The 26891-nt window shown below is 44.6% G+C and overlaps 1 protein-coding gene across 1 annotated transcript in view; it reads left to right on the top strand.

The window, feature by feature from the left end:
* Nucleotides 1–26891, top strand: part of cdh23 (cadherin-related 23) — a 967008-nt gene that overhangs the window by 185887 nt on the left and 754230 nt on the right. The window contains exons 7-8 of the mRNA XM_072583543.1: nt 21282–21476; nt 26090–26218. Coding sequence (XP_072439644.1) covers nt 21282–21476; nt 26090–26218 — 324 coding nt within the window. The remainder of the gene's footprint in view (nt 1–21281; nt 21477–26089; nt 26219–26891) is intronic.

The raw sequence follows: 26891 nt of genomic DNA, 5'->3' as shown, positions 1-26891 counted from the left end.
TGGATTGGAAGTGGCTGCCAGTGAAGATGAAGCAGAGTTTTGGGTCAATTGGGAAGAATGTGATGGTTATACAGAGTTTGTAACAGATGATAGGCAAGATGGAGAAGTTGATGTTGTGCTATGCCATTCTTTCTCAGCTCAACTATTGTTTTGTTGTCACTCGGTTTCCCATTGTGTGAAGACTTTGGGTGATGTAAAGTCAGAGACTAAGAAATAATTGGAGCAGGGTATAAAGATGTAATGGATGTGTCCTTAGATTTCTCATTTATAACTATGCCTCACATTTACCATAGTAAGTTCATATGTAAACCTGTCACAGTGTTGATGCATTATTCTTCCAGTGCTGGGGCTTTAGTGCTCCCAGTACGAGGGAGAGAAAGATCAGCAGGACAGGTTTATACTGCCAGTCCCAACTGTTACATGTGGATAGAGAATTTATCACTTAGTCATACCTTGAGATTTTAAAAATCATTAGGAAGTGGGTGAAATGCTGAACTTGAGTATTTTGGAAACGCCCCATTATTGAATTTAAGAACAGCAACGCTGTTGATTTTCATGAGAAAAATGATTTCACTCTTAAGTTACAAAACTCAGTATTTTGAAGGTTAACTAACATAAACATTGCTGGAAACTGGAATGGGACTTTCCTCGACCTGTCTTTCTCAACTTATAATCAAGAACGACCTTTGACGAGAACCTGCGATCACTGGAGTTCAGTAATGGTTGATTAACTTCTGAAGTGAACATTGTCGCAGCTTGAAAAATTTGCATCACAATAACATACATCTTCATGTATCTTCTAATTCAGTTTTGCTGTCTTTGATAAATGTTTCATACTACATGTTGATCTCCACAGAAGATCACTCCTGCTGAGCACAGGTCCGACGTGACACTGAGTTATCTCTGAGTGCAGGTTTAACTCTCCTTCATATCCCTATTCATGTTGATAGTTCTAAATTCTTGATGAGGCCTGGTGTTTGAAGCTTTACTTCAGAAATCTCATTACTGGGTGCAGACCGTCTTGACAATTTGATTCCATTCCATTTGTAGCGAAAAGAATTTTCATAGCCAAGATCTACTATATCGAATGTGACCATTCTCTTTCTCTCAGCTCTCATTTTGCCTTTGTGTTACCATTAACCTGATTCTTCAGCACTCTTTTTGTTGCTATTCAAATTCCATCATTAAGATTCTCACAGCACAGTGGCTGAATGGTTAGCACTGTTGAATCAAACCCAGGTTTGATTCCAGTCTTGGGTGACTGTCTGTGTGGAGTTTGCACATTCTCCCCGTGTCTGTGTGGGTTTTCTCCGGGTGCTGCAGTTTCCTCCCACAATCCAAAGATGTACAGGTCAGGTGAATTGGCTGTGCTAAATTGCCCGTAGTGTTAGGTGCATTAGTCAGAGGGAAATGGGTCTGGGTGGGTTACTCTTCGGAGGGACTAGTTGGGCTGAAGGGCCTGTTTTCGCATTGTAGGGAATCTAATCTCCCAAAAAGATCTTATTTTCACAACAGCCTGTTCAGAGATGTTATCCCACACCTCTGGAGCACTGGGATTTGAACCAGGCCAACCAGGTCTAGAGTGAGGGACACTACCAATGAGCCACAAGAGCCCCTCCAAAAAGGCCACATGAAATGTACTTCTTTTCTGACCAGGTGAGAAGCATGAATTGACTTCCTCATTTTCAACTTCCTCAACTACTGGCAGCAAACTTCTTTGTTTTTTCGCATGATGCTGTATCTGCTGTTTAATCTTTTAGCTGCAAGCTTTAAGATCCAATTGCACAGCCTTCTTGATTAAAGAAGAGAGTGATTTTATTAATTGAACCCTTGAGAAAATAATTAATGCGTGACATTGAGTCTACAGCTTTGTGCCAAGAATTTGATCTAACTCTCATACATAAGGTTAAAGGCAGACAGTGTCCAGATGATCTAAAAATTGGGTGTCCTGAGGTATAGGTTTTAACTTAGGATCGCGTTCAATTAGTCAGTTTCTTGCACCAACAGTAGTATTGAATATTGCCAGTATTAACTTTTTGGTCCTCTGATGCGTCCTTCCAGTCAGTGCTGCTGAACCAGGTGTTTAGATCAGAGTGATGCTGGAAAAGCACAGCAGGTCAGGCAGCATCCGAGGAGCAGGAAAATTGACGTTTCGGGCAAAAGCCCTTCATCAGGAATAGAAGCAGGGTGCCTGCAGAGTGGAGAGATAAATGAGAGGGTGGTGCGGGTAGGGAGAAGGTAGCAAAGAGTACAATAAGTGAATGAGGGTGGGGATGGAGGTGATAGGTCGGGGGGGGCGGAGCGAATAGGTGGGAAGGGAAATAGGCAGGTAGGACAGGTCATGGGGACAGTGCTGAGCTGGAAGGTTGGAACTGAGGTAAGTTGAGGGGAGGGGAAATGAGGAAACTGGTGAAGTCCACATTGATGCCCTGGGGTTGAAGTGTTCCGAGGCGGAAGATGAGGCATTCTTCCTCCAGGCGTCGGGTGGTGAGGGAGCAGCGGTGAAGGAGGCCCAGGACCTCCATGTCCTTGGCAGAGTGGGAGGGGGAGTTGAAATGTTGGGTCACGGGGCGGTGGGGTTGATTGGTGCGGGTGTCCCGGAGATGTTCCCTGAAGCGTTCTGCTAGGAGGCATCCAGTCTCCCCAATGTAAAGGAGACCGCATCGGGAGCAACAGATATAATAAATGATATTGGTTGATGTGTAGGTGAAACTTTGGATGTGGAAGGCTCCTTTGGGTCCTTGATGGAGGTGAGGGAGGAGGTGTGGGCGCAGGTTTTGCAATTCCTGCGGTGGCAGGGGAAGATGCCAGGAAGGGAGGGTGGGTTGTAGGGGGGCATGGACCTGACCAGGTAGTCACAGAGGGAATGGTCTTTGCAGAAGGTGGAAATGGGTGGGGAAGGAAATATATCCCTGGTGGGGGGGTCCGTTTGGAGGTGGCAGAAATGTCGGCGGATGATTTGGTTTATGCGAAGGTTGGTAGGGTGGAAGGTGAGCACCGGGGGTTCTGTCCTTGTTATGATAGGAGGGGTGGGGTTCGAGGGCGGAGATGCAGGATGTGGATGAGATATGTTAGAGGGAACCTTTAACCACGTGGGAAGGGAAATGGCTTTCTTCTTTGGAGACCGCAATCTGGTATGTTCTATGGTGGAACTGGTCCTCCTGGGAGCAGATACGGCAGAGGTGGAGGAATTGGGAATACGGGATGGCATTTTTGCAGGATTGGGTGGGAAGAGATGTAATCCAAGTAGCTGTGGGAGTCGGTGGGTTTGTAAAAAAAATGTCGGTGTCAAGTCAGTCATTATTAATGGAGATGGAGAGGTCCAGGAAGGGGAAGGAGGAGTCAGAGATGGTCCAGGTGAATTTAAGGTTGGGGTGGAATGTGTTGGTGAAGTTGATGAACTGCTCAACCTCCTCACTGGAGCACAAGGTGGCGCTGATGCAGTCATCAATGTAGCGGAGGAAGAAGTGGGGAGTGGTGCCGATATAACTACGGAAGATGGACTGTTCTACATAGCCAACAAAGAGACAGGCACAGCTGGGGCCCATACGGGTGCCCATGGCTCCCCCTTTGGTCTGGAGGAAGTGGGAGGATTCGAAGGAGAAATTGTTAAGGGTGAGGACCAGTTCAGCCAAACGAATGAGTGTCAGTGGAAGGGTACTGTTGGGGATGTCGGGAGAGGAAAAAACGGAGGGCTTGGAGGCCCTGGTCATGGCGGATGGAGCTTTCGAGGGATTGGATGTCCATGGTGAAGATGAGGTGTTGCTTTGCTACCTTCCCCCACCCTCCCCTTTGACCTATCAGCTCCATCCCCACCCCCATTCACCTATTGTACTCTTTGCTACCTTCTCCGCAGCACTCCCCTCCCCAATTTATCTCTCCAACCTGGAGGCTTCCTGCCTCTATTCCTGATGAAGGGCTTTTGCCCGAAACGTTGATTTTCCTGCTCCTTTGGATGCTGCCTGACCTGCTGTACTCTGATCTAAACTCTAGTTTCCAGCATCTGCAGTCCTCACTTTTGCCTTGCTGCTGAACCAGACATCTTGTTTCTGAGCAAGGAAGACTTCATAGTCTGTTCATTAGATTAGATTACTTACAGTGTGGAAACAGGCCCTTCGGCCCAACAAGTCCACACCGCCCCGCCGAAGCGCAACCCACCCATACCCCTACATCTACCCCTTACCTAACGCTATGGGCAATTTAGCATGGCCAATTCACCTGACCTGCACATCTTTGGACTGTGGGAGGAAACCGGAGCACCCGGAGGAAACCCACACAGACACTGGGAGAATGTGCAAACTCCACACAGACAGTCACCTGAGGCGGGAATTGAACCCGGGTCTCTGGCGCTGTGAGGCAGCAGTGCTAACCACTGTGCCACCGTGCCACCCACAATTCTGCATCAATTCTGCATCCTTCATTCAATCTCCTCTAGTTTGCCAAAAACATTTCTGATGAAGGGCTTATACCCGAAATGTTGACTGTCCTGCTCCTCGGATTCTGCCTGACCATCTGTGCTTTTCAAACACACTGCTTTTTGACTCTTTGAAATAGTGGCTTATTAGCACTGTGTGTCTCTGCTGGGTTATGTTTGCAGCCCTAATAATTAAGATGAGGTTTCATCTCCAACATGTGAGAATAGTCATAATGGTGCAAAGCCATGTCGGTATCCAGGACCTTGTTCAAGTCTCATAGTGATATCATTTGCACTTTGGAGAAAATCTGGTCTCATCCCTCCTTAATGAAACGTGGCCAGCTTTGTGGGTCAGGTGATCATTATGGCCATTTCATGTCAGTGTTTTGGTCTTGTTTTGAAACTGTTACAGTTCATTAAAGACCCAGGTATTAAATCAGTAGAAGAAATTCAAAGATCAGATGATTGTATTTTTATTATCATGGTGACAACCTCCACATCATTATAGAAAATTAAAAGCGTTTCTTATATTAATATGATAAGATAGCTCTGGTGCACATCTGCTGAAATTTGACTGAACTTAATGTGAGTGATATTTTATACCTCCCTCTCCTTGGTTGATATGGTACATTCTTACCTGGGTCACGGGTTCAAATCTCACTCCAGACATTTAAGCAGATCAGCTGAGCTGGTATTCTGGTGCAGCACTGAGAGAGTGCTGCCCTGCCAGCAATGCTGTTTTACAAATGAGGCACCCACTTGCAGCTACTCTATCCTGTGAGGACCTAGCAGCTCCCATGGTACTCCCTTGAAGGAAGTTCTATTGTGCGCCCTGGCCAACGTACCTGCCACAGATGTCTCTGTCCACAGGAGGTCAATTATAGTGACACCCACACAGTCTTTGTGGAGACAGAGCAGCAGACACAAACTCACACACAATCTGCGACCTCAAGATCCAGCCTAAATCACCCCTCCCCCCCCCCCCCCCCCCCCCACCACCACCACCACCATCAAACTCGGGGAACAACCTTGATTCATTGAAGAGTACAGGAGGACATCCCATGAGCAGCAGCAGCTGGCATACCTAAAAATGAAGCAAAAATATAACAAAAAACTGCGGGTGCTGGAGATCTGATACAAGAGCTGCAATTGTGAGAGAAACTCAGCAAGTCTGGCAGCATCCGTGCAGAGAGAAACAGAGTTAGCAATTTGAGTCCAGTGACAATTCTTCAGAATGTAGGATGACTGTCCTGCTCCTCAGACTCTGCCTGACCCTTTGTGCTTTTCAAACACACCGCTTTTTGACTCCTTGAAATAGTGGCTTATTCGCACTGTATAATCAGAACTTCTGATTTTCTCCAGTGATCTCTGTTTTTTGTCTACCTAAAAATGGTTCAGGTCTAAACTCTGCAATCCAGCTACATCCAGTCATGAATGGTGGTGACAATCAAACAACTCACTGGAGGAGGAGGCTGCACAAATATCCCCATCCGCAATGATGGAGGAGCCCAGCCCATCCTTCACCAGAAACTGAAGTTAATTGCACACCTTCACCTCCTTTGGATCTCCCAGCCTCTCAGATATCAAGAACCAGCGGAAGAGACTGGAACCGACTTTCTAAAGGCTATGGGTTCTGACAATAATGCTTAGACATGCCCTCCAGAACTTGTTGCTCCTCTAACCAAGCTGTTCAAGTACAGCTACAACACTGGCATCTCCCGGACTATGGGGAAGATTGTCCAGGTATGTCCTTACGCACACAACCGGGCCAAATTCAACCCGCCCAATTTTGTCCCCATCAGCTAACTCTCCATTAATCGTGATAGAAGGTGCTATGACCAATGCTTTCAAGCAGCACTTGTTTAGCAATAACCCGTTTATCTGACTGATACTCAGTTTGGGTTCCTCCAGAATTGCTCAGCTTCTGACTTCCTTACAGCCTTGGTTCAAACACGGACTAGGAGCTGAATCCCAGAGGCATGATTGTCTGCCTTTGGCATCAAGGCTATACTTGACCAAGTGTGGCATGAAGGAGCTCCAGCAAAATTCGAGTCAATGGGAATTGGCAATCTCTTCACTGATTGCTGTCGTACCTGGCACATACCAAGATGGCTGTGGTAATCGTAGGCCATTCCTCTCAGTTCCAGAACGTCTCTACAGGCGTTCACCTTTAGCTGCTTCAACCATGACCTTCCCTGTATTGTAAGGTCAGAAGTGGGAATGTTTGTTGGATATTGAAGACTGATTAAAGTCTTGAAGACCATGAAAGGATTTGTGTGAGTAAAGAAAATGTTTTGAGGTTGTGGACAAGAATGTCACCCTTAGATAGTCATTGATAAATCTGACAAGGAGTTCAGGCTTGTCCAGGGGGTTTCTGGAATGTGTGAACTCAATATCATGGAAAAGCTGAGGAAAAGAGCAGGGAAGCAGTTGTGGGACTGCTAGCTAAACAGGTGAGCAAGAGAGATATCGAAGGACTTGTTTATGGTGTAAGGATGGAAAATGGAAATGTGCCCTTGTAGCAGAATAACACTGGACTGGACCTTTTGGACTGATTGGCCTATTCCTGTGCTGATAATACTCTACTATCCTGTGTAGTTGGGGAAAGCAAATGTTGTAATTATCCAATGAGATCTATGGCTCAAGGTTACTCAGGAATTGTTTGGCTTTGTATAGTGGGTGATCCATGTTAATGTGATATACTGTATCAGCTTATCCCGTGAACATGCCTCATTAAGGAACTGTTTGATACCGTCTATCAAACTTGCTGCTGGCTCTGAACATTAGCAATGAAATTTCCCACAATAAACACCTCTGTATCTCCTTTACAAACAGATAGTTACATTAAAACTATATGGGAAATGTTTTCTAATCTAGCACCAGTGTAGAATCACTTAGCCATTATTCAAACGCCTATATTCGATACAGTAATTGTCAACTTGTACTAATACCATTTAGTGATAGGAAGGCAATTTTTTGTGAATTGCATTTCTAAGATTCGCACCTCAGAGTTGCAGCACATCAAATAACAGTATCTGGGGCACGTTACCGCTGTAAAGTTTTCAGGCTAGCAGGTAAGATGTGCATTCAACACCGAGTACTCAAGTTGTCAGAGGCCATGTAGGAAAATGATCCATAAATTAAAACCTTTCAATTAAGCAGTTACAACACAGCCGTGGAAACAATTATGAGGTGGAATGCTTAATTGGAATTTTGCCTTTACATGAGCCAGTGTTAAATCACAGTGAGGCATTTAATTCACTCCTCAACACCTCCTTAATATATTTTTGGGCAAACAGCCCATTTATATTAACTAGCACTGTTGTGTATAGTTGTGCTGTTTACCAACTGTGATGCTGACATTCTTATTAAAATTTCTACATAGACATTTGAAAAGCAACACCACTGTCATTGGGGCAGCACGGTGGCACAGTGGTTAGCACTGCTGTCTTGTAGCACCAGAGACCCGGGTTCAATTCCCACCTCAGGCAAATGTCTGTGTGGGGTTTGCACATTCTCCCTGTGTCTGCGTGGGTTTCCTCCCACAGTCCAAAAACGTGCAGGTCCTGTTCCCATACTGTAAGTAATCTAATCTAATCTAATCATTGTCAACCCTACGTTCTGGAATGAAGACTTGAATGTTTGGGTGAAATGGATCACTGTCTCTCCAGGAGAGAGAGAGAGAGCTTGAGTGGTCAAAAGATTTAGGGAAGCCTTTCCAGAACTTAGGGCCTAAGCAACTGAAAGTCCCCCCATCAGTGGTGGCTCAGTCTAAATTGGGAATGTTCAAGAGATCAGTTTCTAAAGACAGAGACATGTCAGAGACTTGTAGTTGGCTGGAGGAGATCATGGAGCACTGCCACTGAGGAATTTGAAAACCCGGCTGAGGCATGTAAAATTGAGACACTGTTGAACTGGGAGCCATTGTAGGTCAGCGATAGGTGAACGGTATTCGCTGTGAATTGGAACACGGGCAGCAAGAGTTTTGTATGTGTACCTCCAGGCCCCAGCAAAGTAACCAAATCCAAATGTGGCAAAGCCATTGATCATCTTACTCAAGCAAGAGACCACACACCTGATTCAGTGCAAACCTTGTTGGCACATTTATCATCTGTGTTCAGTAAATTTTTGCATGACTTCTTTTGAGAACAGTCATGCAATATTTCTGTATGTGAATTCCAATGTACTCAGACGTACGGCAATCTATTAAATCTGTTTGTAATCTGGACAGATGTTTTTTTTATTATTAATCTGTGCGCTATCTGGTGTTGACTCTTTCTGACGTCAGCTTGTACTCTGTAAATAACTAAAGTGCCACTTCAAAAATATATTGTTCTTTTTTTCTTAGCGATTGAAATTGATTTTATGGACAATTTTTAAGAAGTTACACATTCCATACTGTAAGGTGGCATTGAATGTGCCAGTGCAATCCATTTGTGGGGAATGAATCTTCGAGAAAAGTAACATTATTAAGTGAATCCATTGATTGTTTTTTTCCCTTTGTGTTCTCTAGTGTTTTTAAACTCCTCACTTTCAAGTTCTGGTGTAGCCAATTTACCAGCATACATCAATACCATGCAGTATACTGGATCATGTTTCTTTGGAAAAAGTCTGATCCAGTGGCTTTTAAAAGTTTCTTCTAAGGGGTGCTGGAGGACAAATTTCAAACATTGTATTCAGATTAACTTCATTGCGTTGTTTTCAAAGCAGAGAGTTATGGAGAAATGGCAATGGACTAATCTGTGTAGCACACTCGGTAGATGTTGTTATGGTTTAAAAATGTGTTGCTGGAAAAGCGCAGCAGGTCAGGCAGCATCAAAGGAACAGGAGAATCAGGAAAAAGGGCTTATGCCCGAAACGTCGATTCTCCTGCTCCTTTGATGCTGCCTGACCTGCTGCACTTTTCCAGCAACACATTTTTAAGCTCTGATCTCCAGCATCTGCAGTCCTCACTTTCTCCTGGATGTTGTTATGGCGCTCTGTAAACATGAGATCACATGTTGCCTGGATTTTACAGTTTTTAGAGAAAGTGAAGACTGCAGATTTCGTCAGGGCGAAACTTACCATGTTCAATTCTATATCGTTACTCCACCAAAACTGGCAGGAAGTTTGGGAGCCCTTGCATTTGTAGAATGATGTGACAATTATTTCCTTTTGTTGATTTAATTTAATTTTTAAAAATGTTACATTTGTAGCTGTTAATTTCCTCCATTCTGATTTTAAAAAACTCTACACTTTCTGTAAAATAATTCTAACTTTTTATTCTAGTTCCTTCCTTGCTCCAAAATCACTTGTTTCACTGTCTAAACATTTACATTAGTTGAGTTTAACTTTCTGTGAGAATGCTGAGGTATGATTTGATCATTTACCATGTCTGTTGATACCATCTCTGCCGTATGTCTGGAGATCCCCTTTGACTGTACACCAGATTTAAACTGTCAGTGAGAAAAGGGAAATTACGAGATAGGGACCTCTGTGGGCAGCTTTCTTTAAGGTCAGGGTTTTTTTCCATCATTGCTTCAATGTCTGCATTAAAATCTACACCATTTACAATGCGAGAAAAGCAATGACTTTTCTCCAGGCAATTTGAGTTCATGCAACAGAACCTCCAAGAGGAGGCAGTGATGATGAGCAAGGGCAGCTCTAACAGTCAAACAGACCATCGCTGAAGGAAAGGGTGACTTTGGGATAAGGAGTCTTGATGGGGGAGAAACTTCCAACAGCCAAAGGATTCCTTCAGAAAGATGTAAACTACAGACTTAGTTCTGTGTAAGTGCTGTTCCCTTCTTGTTTAGCCTTAATTTTCCTTTATGTTTGGGATGACCTGATGCAGTGGAGTAAAGAATCCGTGATCTTTGGGCTGTGCGTGCGTCTCATGTTATGCAGACCTATTCTGAATTCTGAAACCTGTGACTGAGAGGTAGAGGGAGCAGGTTAGAAAATATAATACAGACACAACAGAAGTTGCTGGAAAAGCTTAGCAGACCTGGCAGCATCGGTGAAGAGAAGTCTGATTAATTTTGTCTCCGGTGACCCTTAGCGTTCTGAAACGTTAACTCTGATTTCTCTTCGCAGATGCTGCCAGACCTGCTGAGCTTTTCCAGCAACTACTGTTTTGTTTCTGAATTACGGCATCCACAGTTCTTTCGGTTTTTACAAAATATAATGATAACCCTTTTAATTTACTTTTTAAGGTTCTGATGATAATGGTTTTAGCCTCTCTCTTAATCGAATCATTTGTTTTTGTGGCCCCTGTGACTTGAGCAGCTTGGATAGAAAATGTGAACATTCTGATGACAGACACCTGTGAAGGGCAGAGGGAGAGAGAATGTGCCGGAATATCTTTCCTCATCATAATGAGTTAATTCTTGAAAGAGGTGTTTTAGATTCGGTTCTGAAGTAAGGGAGGGTTAGTAGAGGTAAGAGAGCCTCTGGCCTGCTGTCAGTCAGCCTCCGGTTGGTAGTTATGGTGAGGGGAGAGGGTGACTGTGTAGTTTGGGTGATGGTGATGGGGTGTGACTGGATTCCAGGATAAGGCTAGTCAGTCACAGGGGAAGAGGTCACATCAGGAAGTGAGGGGCTGGAAGGGATGGTACCTGAATCATACAGACCGCATTCTGGACAGCAAGAAAGATCGCCCACAAGGTCTGAGGAAAATATTCAAAGCCGTACCCTTCGCCCCACTACCCCGCAACCCCCCCAACCCTGCCAACCGTTTTGAATGATACCCCCTCAAGCTGTTAGCTCTTTGTTCCTACTCTGTACATCAGTGAACTGAGAACTGTGCCTTTACCAGGACTGTAATGGAATAAAACACGGATAATGCCCAGGAGGTACTCAGCAGTGATGATCGTCATGTTAATGCTTGTGAGTTTCCTGCAGTATTCTGGAATAATACCTGAACACCTGTTTGTGAACACCTCTGTGACCTCAGCTTTCCCTTTCTTTTTACCTCCTCCAGCCCCTACACCCCCTCCCCATCTGTGTAACCTCCTCCAGCCCCTACACCCCCTCCCCATCTGTGTAACCTCCTCCAGCCCCTACACCCCCTCCCCATCTGTGTAACCCCCTCTTGCCCCTACACCCCTTCCCCATCTGTGTAACCCCCTCCATCCCCTACACCCCCTCCCCATCTGTGTAACCCCCTCCATCCCCTACATCCCCTACCCATCTGTGTAACCTCCTCCAGCCCCTACACCCCCTCCCCATCTGTGTAACCCCCTCCATCCCCTACACCCCCTCCCCATCTGTGTAACCCCCTCCTGCCCCTACACCCCTCCCCATCTGTGTAACCACCTCCAGCCCCTACACCCCCTCCCTGTCTGTGTAACCTCCTCCAGCCCCTACACCCCCTCCCTGTCTGTGTAACCTCCTCCAGCCCCTACACCCCCTCCCTGTCTGTGTAACCACCTCCAGCCCCTACACCCCCTCCCCATCTGTGTAACCCCCTCCTGCCCCTACACCCCTTTTCTAGCACCTACACCCCTCCCTATATCTGTAACCCCTAGTCCCTTACACAATCATTGTAAACCCATCCCATCCATACACCCCTCCCTATCTCTGTAACCTGTTCCAGTCCTTGCAATTCCCCAAGGTCTTTGCACTTTATTGATCCAGGTCTCTGTAATGTTTCCTGATCTCCATTGTTGTTCCACTCTTGATGTCCGTGTCTTCAGTTGCATTGCACTAAGCCCCCGAAGACTCTCTGCTTCACAACCCTGTTCCTTTTCTTTTACTGACACTCCTTCAAACCTATCTCTGACAAAGCCTTTGGGCCCGTATGGCTGTGTTCAGTTTGATCTTTCTCGGTTGAAGGCATTACACTAGTATATCTTTGCAGGAGGACCTTGTTGGACTTTGTCTTCATTGGAGTCCCTACCATGTGGGAGCAGGTCATTCGCCCCACTGAGTCCACACTGACCCCCCGATGATCATCCCGCCCACCCCTACCCTATAACCGTACAGTTCCCATGGCCAATCCACCTGACCTGCACATCTCTGGACTGTGGGAGGAAACTCTCACAGACACGGGGGGAACGTGCAAACTCCACACAGTCATTGATCTGAGGGTGGAATCGAACACAGGGCTCTAGTGCTGTGAGGCAGCGGTGCTAACCACTGAGCCACCATGCCCCCCCCTAATGTTAGGGCTGTAACATTTGAAAGATTTAATGAAAAGGGAGTTGCACTTGAAAACTACATCAGCTCCCCCTCTGATAACAAACTGCATCTTGTCAGTTCTTGTCTGGTGCATTCTGGAGCCAAGCAATTGTCTAAGTAATGAACTGTCAGATACCAATTGTTGAGGAAATATTTAAAACTTACACACTGAAAGAGAAAAGAGTGGCTAAAGCAACTGAACAACTGAAAATATTCAAACTATGTGTGGTTTGCTAAATTGAATTTATTTGCTTCATTATTTTGCATCTCCTGGATTACTCCTAGACCGTACATCGAAGACAAAAACAGCAAACTTGTTTCCTCATGTTCTTTAGATTAGATTCCCTACAGTGTGGAAACAACCCCCTTCGGCTCAACCAGCCCACACCGACCCGCCGAAGAGTAACCCACCCAGACTCATTTCCCTCTGACTAATGTGCCTAACACTATGGGCAATTTAGCATGGCCAATTCACTTAACCTGCACATCTTTGGACTGTGGGAGGAAACCCACGCAGACACTGGGAGAATGTGCAAACTCCACACAATAGTCGCCCGAGGCTGGAATCGAACCTGGGTCCCTGGTGCTGTGAGGCAGCAGTGCTAACCACTGAGCCTCTGTGCTGCCCCTAATGGTAGACGACAGAGTCACAGAATTGTTATGGTGCAGGAGGAGGCTGATTGGCCCATAGGTGCTATCCCTGCCTTTATCCCCATCCCCCTGCACACCCATTTCAATCAGCATCAAATTGGAAGCACTATTGTGGCAAGGGGCACGGCTTCCAGTTTGTAAATTGGCAAAACAGCAAATGAGATGAAGATCAAGTTAATCTGTTTCTGGAAATTTTGTGGGATGAATGTTGGCTGGTATACCAGAAAAGTGCGTTTGGGCCACTGCTCCGGTTTCCACCCAGGGCCCAGAGATGTGCAGGTTAGATGGATTGGCCGTGGGAAGTGGCAGGGGAGGGAGGTTCGGGTGAGATGCTGTCCGGCGGGCTAATGTTGATTTGATGGGCTGAACAGCCTGCTTCCCCACTGTATGGAGGCCACACACCATCCTGACTTGGAATTACATTGTCCTTTCTTCAATATTGCTGTGCCGACCACCCCCCCCCCCCATCAGTGTTGTTGGCTTTCCCAGCATCCTCAGGGCTGCCGTGGTTCAAGAAAGTTGCTCAGCACTGTCTTCTCAAGGGGTAATTAGGGATGGCAATAAAAGCTGGCCCAGCCAGTTGTGACCAGCTCCCATGAATAAATTCTTTAAGGAGGTCTGTCTGAGAGGCAGCAGCAATTTTCTTCATTCGGCAATGACGTGTCAGCCTCAAGCCTGCTAGTATCTGAGCACACTGCTTAGCAACACAGTAGCTAGAACCAAGAAGTACGCCAGAGGATCAGAAATACTGTGACTGATCTCAGTCACATCAATATTGCGTACAGTTCTGGTCTCCTTCCTATCAGAAAGATGTTGAGTAACTTGAAAGGGTTCAGAAAAGATTTACAAGGATGTTGCTAGAGTTGGAGGATTTGAGCTGTAGGGAGAGGTTGAACAGGCTGGGGCTGTTTTCCCTGGAGCGTCGGAGGCTGAGGACTGATCTTATAGAGGTTTATAAAATCATGAGGTGCATTGATAGGATAAATAGACAAAGTCTTTTCCCTGGGGTGGGGGAGTCCAGAACTAGAGGGCATAGGTTTAGGGTGAGAGGGGAAAGATATAAAAGCGATCTAAGGGACAACTTTTCACACAGAGGGTGGTACGTGTATAGAATGAGCTGCTAGAGGAAGTGGTAGAGGCTGGTACAATTGCAATATTTAAAAGGCATTTGGATGGGTATGTGAACAGGAAGGGTTTGGAGGGATATGGGCCGGGTGCTGGCAGGTGGGACTAGATTGGGTTGGGATTTCTGGTCGGCATGGACGAGTTGGACCGAAGGGTATGTTTCCATACTGTACATCTCTATGACTCTAAGTACCCAGAATGTGGAGGTGCCGATGTTGGACTAGAATAGGCAAAGTCAGAAAGCACATGATGCCAAGTTACAGTCCAACAGGTTTATATGTAATCAAAAGCTTTCAGCGCATTGCTCCTTTGTCACCTGATGAAGGGCCAGCGCTCTGAAAGCTTGTGATTTTAAATAAACCTGTTGGACTGTAACCTGGTGTCGTGTGGTTTCTGACAAATAACCGTGTCCATTGATTCTGTGGACACTAAATGCAACTTTTGGTTGTGGATGATATTTTTGTCCCAAGTGCAGCGCCTGGATAATGCAAAATGAAGGATTGAGGCTAATGCCGCTGAAGGCAGTTCAGTTCCTTGCCACACTCTGTCTCTCTTTATTAATTCTGACTTTGTATGTCTTACAGCTGGGTATTGTAACTGAGCCATTCCACAGTGGGGAAAGGTTAACTACAGTGTCTGTTTTACTGTATCTTTTAAAAGCTTGAAAATTGCTTGGTGTGATATTAATATCTGAACGCTGTGCCGCGATGTCAAATTGTGTCAAACCAGTTGATCAAAAGTGTGTTAACATCTCTGGTAAAATAAGAGGAATTTGATCACCAGCATGTTACACATTCCTGTATTTTCACCAGGCTAATGCTTTCCATTTCAGTTAGTTTTTTGTACTTAATTTCTAAACAATTCGAAAATAGAAATCAGTGTCTGAGGATTGGGCACATTTTGGAAAGTGGTTTTCATTTCCAAGGTGGTTGTTAAATATAAGATGAAATGTATTTTTTTCATCTAAATAGATTTAAAGACAAAATGTTACATATAGCTCTCTAAATCACATCTGTTTCATCTAGGGATATTGGTAATCTTTTACTTAATTTAAACAAAACATTTGAAAAGGCGTTCCTGGATGGTGTAGGTTACCTTGCGGCATCAAAATCTGTCAATCTTTTTTTAATCCTTTAGTTTTATTTGTTGCATTTGTTTTATATCTCGTGGATTAAATGATGTGTGCCCTGTCACTATCTCTTTTATGTGGCATGACATACGTGTTTCATACTCTGCTTCCCGTGAGAGACAGTAAATTCTTGCTGGCTATGTTGTTTCCTCATCTTCAGTACCACATCTCGTGAAAACTTACACGTCTCCTGAGATTCTTGCCGAGCTACACTGAGGGAGAGGCAGTGTAATTAAGTAGATGGTGTTTCTGAAAATTGGGGGAATTGAGGCAATTACCTTTTGAATGAACAAACTCACAGCCTCCTTTCCTATTTAATATCCTTGTTCGCCGCTGTATTGATTGTACGGTGTTTGTAGCCTCATAGATTTTTTTTTTCATCCATTGTTGAGAAGTTAGACTGCGCAGTCCACTCTCTATTACCACACTTACAGACAATCTTCAGATTGAAGCAAAAATGCCATCTTTTCCAAATTGATCCAAAAAAAAGACTGAGGAAAGGATTTTATTTAAATGCCAATTTTTTTTTCCCAGTTGTTCTCCATTTGCTTCAAGTATAAATGGCAGATATTTCTTCAGAAAGAAAAAGAAGTTACCCTTCTCTAGCAACGTTCGTGACCTCTGTTATCCAAAACAGTTTTCATGCAGAAAATGTAGGCCATTCAGCCCCTCGAGCCTGCTCTGCCATCCAATAAGGTCATAGCTGAGCTGTTTGTGTTCTCATACTCCCATTGACCCTTGATAACCTTTGACCCCCCTGCCTAACAAGAATCCACCTTTAAAAATATTCAATGACCGCCCCACCTCCAATAACCTTCTAAGGCAAACAACCCAGGGAATGACAATTATTGTCTGAAAAGGTGAGTCCTGATACTAAAACAGAGCTCCCTACTTCTGGACTCACCCACAAGAAGAAACACCCTTTCCTTATCCATCTCTCATTTCAACATTTCAACCAATATGCCCCTTGAGCTTCAAATCTCCTGAGAAAATAAGTCCAAACTGTCCAGCCAATCCTCATAAGGCAGTATGGCCTATCAACCTACACTGCTTCCAGAGTATTTAGGTTCTTTATGAAGTAAGGAAACCATAAAGAAAAACACGGAATTCGAGATGTAGTTTCAATAATGCTGTAAGTCACTGAAGCATAACACCCTTCTCTTTTTGCTCAATTCCTCTCTTAATAAATGAAAGCATTTCACTGACCTTTTTACTTGCTGTACCTGCATACTAACATTTTGTGGCTCATACAATAGAACAAGTTAGATCCCTCTGTCAGTGATGCACATCTTCCAGTAAGATGGCAGCGCAGTGGGGTTTCTGAGCATGGGGCTTGCCTGCTCTGTCCACTTTTCTTATAGCTTCTTGGTTTTTTTTTCCTCTTTTATTCTATTTACCTCCTTGGGAAGAATCCAGTCATGGCAACGGCATCTATTCGGAATAGCAGCGAATGGGCCCAGCAGCGTGAACTCTGTGACTGACTCAGATATGAGTTTGTGTTCCCGGCAGCATCTGTATCCAGCGCTGATCCATGGGGATGGAGCTGGGTTTGGGCCCAGTATGAGAGCCAGCAGCTCTCCTGCTGCTTGGCGAAGTGGGCCGAAGCAGACTCTTGGCGGTAGCGGAGTACAGTTTGGGCTGGTGCAGTACCTGGTGGCATCTGTGCCATCTGCATTGCTGTGGTCCAGTGAGGCCTCATAGTGGCAAGAGTGTCAATGTGGGCAAAATAACGCTGAAGAGTGAAGATGTTTGTTTCAGCAACAGCATGGTGAAGGGGATTAACGTCTGGCCATCAGGCCCATTACAGAGCATTTAATAACAAGGGCAATGGGGTGGCACAGTGGCTCAGTGGTTAGCACTGCTGCCTCACAGCACTCAGGACCCAGGTTCGATTCCCGCCTCGGGCGACTGTGTGGAGTTTGCACATTCTCCCCGTGTCTGTGTGGGTTTCCTCTGGCTGCTCTGGTTTCCTCCCACAGTCCAAAGATGTGCAGGTCAGGTGAATTGGCCATGCTAAATTTTCCATAGTGTTAGGTACATTAGCCAGAGGGAAATGGGTCTGGGTGGGTTACTCTTTGGAGGGTCGGTGTGGGCTTGTTGGGCTGAAGGGCCTGTTTCCACACTGTAGAAACTTTTTCTTAATTTTCCTGTCTTTTATGTTCTACGTTTTCATTTATTTTTGTGTTTTAACATGGTGGCGGGGAGTGGCAACACGACACAACATATTTCACTATGTTTTGTTACTAAATACATGTGACGATAAATAAATCAAAAAAAATCTTATCTTCAGTTGCTACTATTATGTCGGAGATATGGTAGCTGATGTTTCCATCAGTCAGGAGCTACTGAGGACTGTGGATGCTGGAGAGTCAGAGTTGATAAAGATGTGGCGCTGGAAAAGCACTGCAGGTCAGGCAGCATCCGAGAAGGAGGAGAGATGACGTTCCAAGCAGGAACCTTCAGCTTGTTGCCTGACCTGCTGTGCTTTTCCAGTGCTACACTTTATCGAGCTGATGCTTACATAGCAAGTGCCCCCAACAAAATCTCTGTTTCTGTTGAATGTTGAGTGACGGATAAATATTTGAGAAAAATATCTTTCCCCTTCCCTTGAATTCGCAATGAGAATAGTGGGAATACTCAGCCCATGGTTTAATTTGAGTGGGTTACCATTGAAGACAAAGTGCTTTTTTCCCCCATTTATAATTGAGTAAAACATTTAAATGGTGTTTAAATGTGAAGAAATGGGTCAGAAAAGGATTCTTTTTTCAAAACTTAAGCAATGAATTTCTGGTTGTTGAATGTCATGCTCACCGGCAAGTACAAAAAATACGTGCTGTAAGATAGTGTTTTTGTAAGTTAGTCAGAAACAGCCAAAATATATTTGCTTCCCTATCCCATCTTTTCCCTGTCTTTCCTTATGCTTTTCTTTCATGTTTGCTTTTATGCAGAATTCAATCTTGCCGTAAATCACTTGTCACTGCTGTTTATATTGTCTTGACTCCCTCGATCCTCTTATTTCGAGATTTATCTCTGTTCTGTACTCTGCATTCTACACTCTCTCTTTCCCTTCTCCTTACAATTGACCTTTTAAATTGATTGCTTGATCTGAGAAATTTCTTTTAATAACCTTCTGTTCTATTAAACTCTTAAACTTCATCTCCTAATCTTCAGCTCATCCCCACACGTTCAGTTTTATCTCGTAGCACTGTCTGCATGCAACTGCAGGGTAGAGTCCTCATTTTTTTTGCATAGACGCTGGCAACTGATGGGGTTTCGGTATTCATCAGTGTTCAGTCACTCATGGAACAGAGACAGCATCACAATAAGAGAAGCCAAACCGGCTTTGTTAAAAATCCACGACTGAAAATAGAAACCTGAGCCCAGAGCATGGAAACCTAGAGATTAAAACAGAGATGGGATAAATATTTTATCCTCGCTATTCTAGATAGTTCGGATGAAGAAAAATCAGTGCAGCATGGAACTATAAAATTGCCTGGAGGACAATTATGGGATGGCATGATGCCTCAGTGGTTAGCACTGCTGCCTCACAGCACCAGGGACCCGGGTTCGATTCCACTTTCGGGTGACTGTCTGTGTGGAGTTCGCACATTTCTCTCTGTGGTTGCGTGGGTTTCATCCGGGTGTTCCGGTTTCCTTCCGCAGTCCAGGGATGTGCAGGTTTGGTGAATTCACCATGGGAAATTGCCCAAGTGTTTAGGGATGTGCGTGCCAGGTGGGCTAGCCATGGGAAATGCAGGGTTACCAGGATAGGGTAGGGATACTCCCTCATAGGGTTGGTGTAGACTCTGTGGGCCAAATGGTCTGCTTCCATTTCGCAGGGATTCTATAAAACTATGTAATTTCTGTATCCTAGCTATTCAATGTTCCAAAATATGGGCAGTGCTCATTTCCCAAGTATGGAATGGATATTGTATGGATATTACTGTGATGTACGTGTTCCTGATGTTCCTGTGAGCCAATTGTACTTTGCTTTGCTAACAGACCCATTATATTGCATTCTGTCTTCCCGACACAACGTACTGCTTTTATTGCTGAATTTTTATTAGGTTCTGAAAAACTCTTCCACTCAAAGTGGCAAAACTGATGTTACATAGTAAGGATCCATTAAATAATGAAGCAAAAAAAAATAGTGATGGAGTCCTGGATGATTTATGTGCAATTGATTTACTGAACGTTCCTGTAATTAAAATGAAATCTTTAAGGGGTTTCAGAAAATCAATATGCAACATCTCTGCTTGAAAGATCTAAAGGCTTCTCTCTTCTGAACTTTAACATCACTCATTGCCTTTGGCACTCGGTAACTGCTATTTTAGACCTTACCATTTTTCAGTGTAAATTGATTGGATTTTTACATAAGATTTCTTGCATTTTAGTTTCCAGTCCCAAAGATGCTGATGTTTCCATTGCAGATTCAACCTAATACCTTTTGAGATTGTGCCACTTGACAAGATCTCTGGAGTGGGCACAGTTTGATAGACCCACTTTACCCTGAAGGAGCTATCAAATTAATCCCACTTGCTCGTTCTTTCCCCTAGTTCTCCAAGCCGTTGCCCTCCAAATATTTATCTACTGGGCGTCTGAGAGTTTCTGGCTTGACTTTTACCATCCTTTATAGGCGGTGTGTTCCAGATCACAGCTTACTGCTTTGAAGAAATTCATACAGCTGTTTCTGAGACAATCACCCTAAGTTGGCATCCTCTGGTTTTTGGTCCTTCTGTAAATGAGAGCAATTTCTCCCTACCTGCTCTCGCCAGACAATTAATGATTTTGAAAAGCTCTATCAGACTTTCACTCAGAATTCTGTGCTCCAAGGAGAGCTTTACCAACTCCATTCCATCTGGAACTCTATCAGCAAGCACATTGATTTGGATCCCATCTATCACCCCCTGAGAAAAAGAACAGGAAATGGCATCACCAGCATAAGGAAACCTAAACACACAAATAGAAAGCAGGCCATAACACCAGTGCTTCACCAGAGCCTCACTGATTATGTCACCTGGTATGGTGATGAAACATCTGAAAATGAACCTTCCAGCTCAGCAAGCAAACGTACATCCCTTTACCAACTCCTCCGTGCAATTGAAGCTTCTCATCCCCAGAACAATTATTGTGAAACATTTCAGCGCCATCTCCAATGTGTTCACATTCTTACAACATTTACATTCCCACCCGAGGTTGGGGGAAGGTTCACCAGGTTGATTGCTGAGGTGAGGGATATTCTCCTGTGAGGAAAACCATGTAGGTTAGACTTTTTTAGCCTGGAGTTTGGAAGAATGAGAGGCGATCTAATTGAGAAGCGTGACATTTTCCAAGGGGCCCACCAGGGTAAATGCTGGGAGGGTGTTTCCCCAAGTCTGAGTGAAACCATTGAGACTGACATGAAGAGAAATGTGTTCACTCAAAAGTTTGTGAATCTTGAAAATTCTCCATTCTAGACAGCTGGAGATACACAGTGGTTGACTTTTTACAAGACTAAGGTCGAATGCTGTGGTAATTGAGACATACTGTAGGAAGCTGGGTTTGAGGTCAAAGGTTGACTGTGATCTTATTGAATGGGAAACAGACCTCAAAAACCTCAAATATCCATTTTCTTATACTCCTAGAGAAGAATGTGGAAGGAACACTATGTGATGTTGAGATGCTTTGTCTTTGAATTGAGTGTAATCAGAATGTGAATTCAAAGGACAGAATATATGGTGTTTTTCTTTGAATGTGTTTTTGTCATTTCACCCTTCTAATTTTGGGTACCTTTCCTTACCTGGCTCCCCACCCCACCACCAGAACACCCCTACAGGGACCCCGATTTTCATAGTGAACGCGACAGACCGGGACCAGGGCACGGGTGGCAGTGTGCTGTATTCCTTCCAACCTCCATCACGCTTCTTTTCCATTGATGGTGCCCGGGGAGTTGTAACTGTGCAAAGACCACTGGATTACGAGACCACCCGAGCCTATCAGCTCCAAGTCAATGGAACGGTATAAACTTGCTTGTTCTTCAGTGTCCTGCATGATAGTGTTTAATTGTTAACATGCATTACCCTGGAGCAGGGGAGGTTGACTTTAATCTCCTGCTTTTTCTACTAATACTCACTAGTGAAATTTGGGTGTTGCTGTCTAAGCCTGTATTTATTGTCCATTTCTAATTGCCCAGGGAACAGTGAACAGTGAACCATGTTGCTCTGGGTCTGGGAGTGCTGGAAGAGCACAGCAGTTCAGGCAGCATCCAACAAGCAGCGAAATCAACGTTTCGGGCAAAAGCCCTTCATCAGGAATAAAGGCAGTGAGCCTGAAGCATGGAGAGATAAACTAGAGGAGGGTGGGGGTGGGGAGAGAGTAGCATAGAGTACAATGGGTGAGTGGGGGAGGAGATGAAGGTGATAGGTCAAGGAGGAGAGGGTGGAGTGGATAGGTGGAAAAGAAGATAGGCAGGTCGGACAAGTCATGGGGACAGTAACTGAGCTGGAAGTTTGAAACTAGGATGAGGTGGGGGAAGGGGAAATGAGGAAGCTGTTGAAGTCCACATTGATGCCCTGGGGTTGAAGTGTTCCGAGGTGGAAGATGAGGCGTTCTTCCTCCAGGCGTCTGGTGGTGAGGGAGCGGTGGTGAAGGAGGCCCAGGACCTCCATGTCCTCGGCAGAGTGGGAGGGGGAGTTGAAATGTTGGGCCACGGGGCGGTTTGGTTGATTGGTGCGGGTGTCTCGGAGATGTTCCCTAAAGCGCTCTGCTAGGAGGCGCCCAGTCTCCCCAATGTAGAGGAGACCACATCGGGAGCAACGGTTTTCAGCATCTGCAGTCATTGTTTTTACCTGGGTCTGGGAGTCCCTTGTAGACCAGACCAGGTAAGGACAGCAGATTTCCTTCCCTAAAGGACATGAGTGAAGCAGATGAGCTTGCACTTTGCTGAATCCCTGATTGGGTTCCAGCAGAAGTTTGCACATTCTCCTTGTGTCTGCATGGGGTTCCTCTGGGTGCACCGGTTTCCTCCCACAGTCCAAAAATGTGCAGGTTAAGTGGATTGGCCATGGGAATTGCCCATAGTGTCCAGGGATATGAAGGCTAGGTGGATTATCCATGGGAAATGCAGGGTAGCATGGATAGAGTAAGGGCTGGGTCTGGGTAGAATGCTGATTGGCGGGTCAGTGGTGAATGGCCTCTTTCCACACTGTGGGGATTCTATGGTTCTATAAAAGTCAGGCAGTTTTGGCCTGGGTTGTATGTACCAGTCCCTGGAACAGGCCTTGGGTCTGTAACCACCTGACTCCAAGCCAGAGTGCACCTCCCCCCCCCCCCCCCCCACCCCCACTGAGCCATAGTTGGCTTAGAGAGCAAATGGAGCAGCAGATTTAGAAAACACAAAAGATGTTGCAAGATTTAGAAGGGGCTCTGAAGAAGTGAGCGATTTAGTAAATTGCAGAGATTTAGAGTGAGCCATCTATAGAATGAGCCTGATAGTTGATGGGTATTTTATTGATTCAATGCAAAAAGAGATAGGCAGGGAGCATCTGGTGTGAGGAAATCAAATATGGTAAATCACTAACAACATCTGAAGAAAATCAATAGGAAAAGTTTTACATAAACTAATCAGAATTTTTTAAGTTTAATGGGTGCGCATTTGCTGCCTTTGCAACAGACCGAGTTGACAGGTGATTTGTTTTTGCTCTTTGCCAATGTGAACGTATTAATCAGAGGAAGTGACAAATAACCCCACAGTTGGTGACATCTATTATTCATTTACTTAAAATTTAATTAGCAGTCACTAATGACTTCTGTCACCAGAGACAAAATATTCTGTTTGACTCGATGCATTTGAGACGTTCATTTACAATGGCTAAATTTGTCCTCTGACTTCCAGAGAGTAAAATAAATTTACATATACTCAGCACCTTTCATGACCTCCGGGTGTCTGAAATCTTTTTAGAACTAATAAAATATTTTGAAGTACGATATCAAGGTAGGAAATGGGGCAGTCAATTTCTGCACAGGCAGCTCCTATGGTGGCACATCGGCTCAGTGGTTAGCACTGCTGCCTCACAGTGCTAGGGACCCACGTTCAATTCTAGCCTCAGCCAACTGTCAAAGATCAGGCCATTTGCACAACCCAGTTCAAGAAATAATATGGCCTCATCTGTTCACCGAAATTCATTCCCTCCACAGGCGGCATTTTGGCTCAGTGGTTAGCACTGTTGCCTTAAGCCCCTGGGACTGATTCCCCCCTTGGGTGACTGTCTGTGTGGAGTTGGCACATTCTCCCTGTGTCTGCATGGGTTTCCTCCGGGTGCTCCAGTTTCCTCCTGCAGTACAAAGGTGTGCAGGTCAGGTGGGTTGGCCATGCGAAATTGCCCTGTCGTGACCAGGGATGGAAAGACTGGGTAGATGGGCCATGGCAAATGTAGGGTTTCAGGGGTGCACTTTGATGGGTTAGTGTAGACTTGATGGGCCGAACGGCCTGCTTTCAACTGCAGAGATTCTATGATTCAATCTGATAATCACCCAGAAATGTATTTCCACGCTTCAGTGGAAAGATCAAGGGTAGCAATTGTCTTATCATTAGTCTATTAACCCAGAGACTGAGGAAGTATTCTGGGGACCGAGGTTCAAAATCTCCCATGGCAGATGGTGGAATTTGAATTCAATAAAAATCTAGCAATAGGAGTCTCTGATAACCATGAATCCATTGTGGATTGTCAAGAGAAGCCCATCTGTCTCACTAATGTCCTTCCTGCCATCCTTATCCGGTCTGGTCTGGAGATGCCCTCATCCCATGGATGAATGAAAAATAAAAGACTACCCAAGAGATACCTTAGAATGTGACTAGTTGTTAAGAATAACCCATGAAGAGTTTTAACATCTCATTTGAGAGGTGGTACAAGTGACAGTTGACTTTCCCTCAGCACTGCAGTCGGAATGTCAGTCAAGATTTATTCTTTGTGTTTTTGAGTTTCTGGGATGGGTCTTCAGGCCTCAATCTGTGGGCTCAAGGCTAAGACTGAGAGTGATAGAGCCATGGGTAGCTAACCTTGACCGTTTTCCTGTATGATCTGCAGTGATAGGGGAGGGAGCGATGAATCCTGTTCCAAATAAAGGTTCTGCCCGTGAAAATATGAGTGTGACTACATTGGGTTAGGGTTAGGTCAGGATTTTTGTGGTTTGCAATGTAGTGTAGAACTGCGATTGAACACGTGGGTGAAATATCCCAGCTACGTACAAAATCTGACACAACATCAGCTTACTCCCAGAGCTCGGTGAAATATAGGCTGGTAATAGAGGGAGTTTCAAGTCTTAAGCCCTGAGTCACAAGTCTAAGGTATGACTGATTCCCAGTGACTGAATTCCATGAAATGAAAATTGCAAAAATTAAATAGACCAAACTCAATACTATTCAGTCAGTTGCTATGTGTTGGTTCAATGGCCAATAACTTTCACTGAGATCGGGTTGCTTATCATAAGCCCTCATGAGTACCTTTTAATTTAAAGACAGGTCAACCAATAAGGATTAACCTTACATGTGAAATGAGGTTTACAGGTTTCTTATGAATTATTTTTCTGCCGTCCGTCACACACTAGACCAGTGTTATCTCTCAAAGAAACACAGCTCACCCTTTAACGTCTGTTTGTGCATACTGCCAACTTGTTTACATCTCGCACCGGTGCCTTTTTCTTGAACAACATGCAAAGTTTGCTTGAAAAGGACCTTAATAACTGTTTTATGATCGTCCAAGAATGTGTCACTTGTAACTAGGTTAGTGTCACGTTAAAACCCAAATGAGAATGGATTGATGTCATTGATGATTGGGATTAGAGTCAAGATTAGAGTGGTGCTGGAAATGCACAGCAGGTCAGGCAGCATCCGAAAATCAGGAAGATTTTCCTACTCCTCGTGCTGTGCTTTTCCAGCACCACTCTAATCTTGACTCTAATCTCCAGCATCTGCAGTCTAGTTTATGTCATTGATGTATTGAATTAGCCGTGCATCTAAATACACAGAGGAATATTGAGGTAGAAATTAAGAGCAGGAGCCAGCCATTCTGCCCATCAACTCTACCCCACCTTTCAATCTGATCATGGCTAATCTATCTCCACACTTCCAGTCTCTCTCCATACCACTTGATATCATTAACCTCTCAAAATCTATGTTTCTTTCTTAAATCATTCAGTGCCTAACCCATTCAGCTGTTCTTAATAAGTCAACCCTTATCCCCACAGGAGCAGAATGAATCTGTTTTGAACTGCTTCCAATGCCAGTACATCCTTTCTTAAAGCTGGGGACCAAAGCTGTGCAGAGAGGGGTCAGGATGTTCTGCATGTGTCCTGGGCAAATTCTCTCCCCTAAATAACATCACCATAATGCTTATTGATTGTCCATCTCATTGCTGTTTTGTACTGTACTGTTGTGATCCAAACCTGATAGTTCACTGCACCCAAAGGGCAATTCATTAGGGTCAGTTCGGATATAAAATTATTATGTTAGACAAATCAATATTCTTTTCCATCAATGTTTACAAAATAAATTGCATGATTACAAAATTCAGAAACAAAAGAACACATAGAAATAATTTAATTTACATGAAGACTTATTCTCTTTACTTCAGGACCAGGACAAAGACCATCCTCTCTCTACACTGGCTAACCTCGCAATCACCATTACTGATATCCAGGATATGGATCCTATATTTGTAAATCTTCCTTACAGCACAAACATTTACGAGAACTCCCCTCCTGTGAGTAGCAGTTTTCTGTACGTCTCCTCCATTGTGGTTGATATTTGGAAATGCATGTTGGATGAGGATCACTTCGATTAGTATCCTGGCATGTTCTCTTTGCAATGTAAACTCGTATTGTAACTTTGTCACACTGTAATTATAGCATCCTGCCAGTGGTGGGAGCACCACTATACCCTGTGTAACTCATAATGCAATGGTGGTCTCAGTGGTAAAGATTGACCCCTACTTTTGTAAAATCTTGACACACCTCTGGGGCAGGTGGAATTCAACCCACTTCTGGCCCAGAGGTAGGGACATTACCACTGTGCCACAAGACTCATGTACTTGTATAGGCTTACCTCAATCCAAAGGAATGATTTTAACTCCTCCTGTGGCAGCTGAAGATCTAATCTAGGTCAATATTGAATTATCGATCTGAAACTATTAAATTGTTAGAGTAGCATAGAGATAGCATGTGTTATGTGAGATAATTGACACCACCCAGGACCAATCAGTATGCTTGGTCTGGCAGTACCCTTACCCATCCACTTCCACTCCCCAACCCCTTGACAACTGTACCCACTGCGCCACCTCACCAAGCCCTAACCCTCCACTCTCGTTCCCAAACCCTCCACCATTCCTTCTCACCCTCCAACTACCTTCCACCCCTCTACCACACCCTCCACATTCT

Source organism: Chiloscyllium punctatum, chromosome 13, assembly GCF_047496795.1.
Source record: "Chiloscyllium punctatum isolate Juve2018m chromosome 13, sChiPun1.3, whole genome shotgun sequence".
Taxonomy (NCBI): domain Eukaryota; kingdom Metazoa; phylum Chordata; class Chondrichthyes; order Orectolobiformes; family Hemiscylliidae; genus Chiloscyllium; species Chiloscyllium punctatum.
The sequence above is the reverse complement of the archived record's forward strand: the minus strand, read 5'-3'. Positions and strand labels throughout refer to the sequence as shown.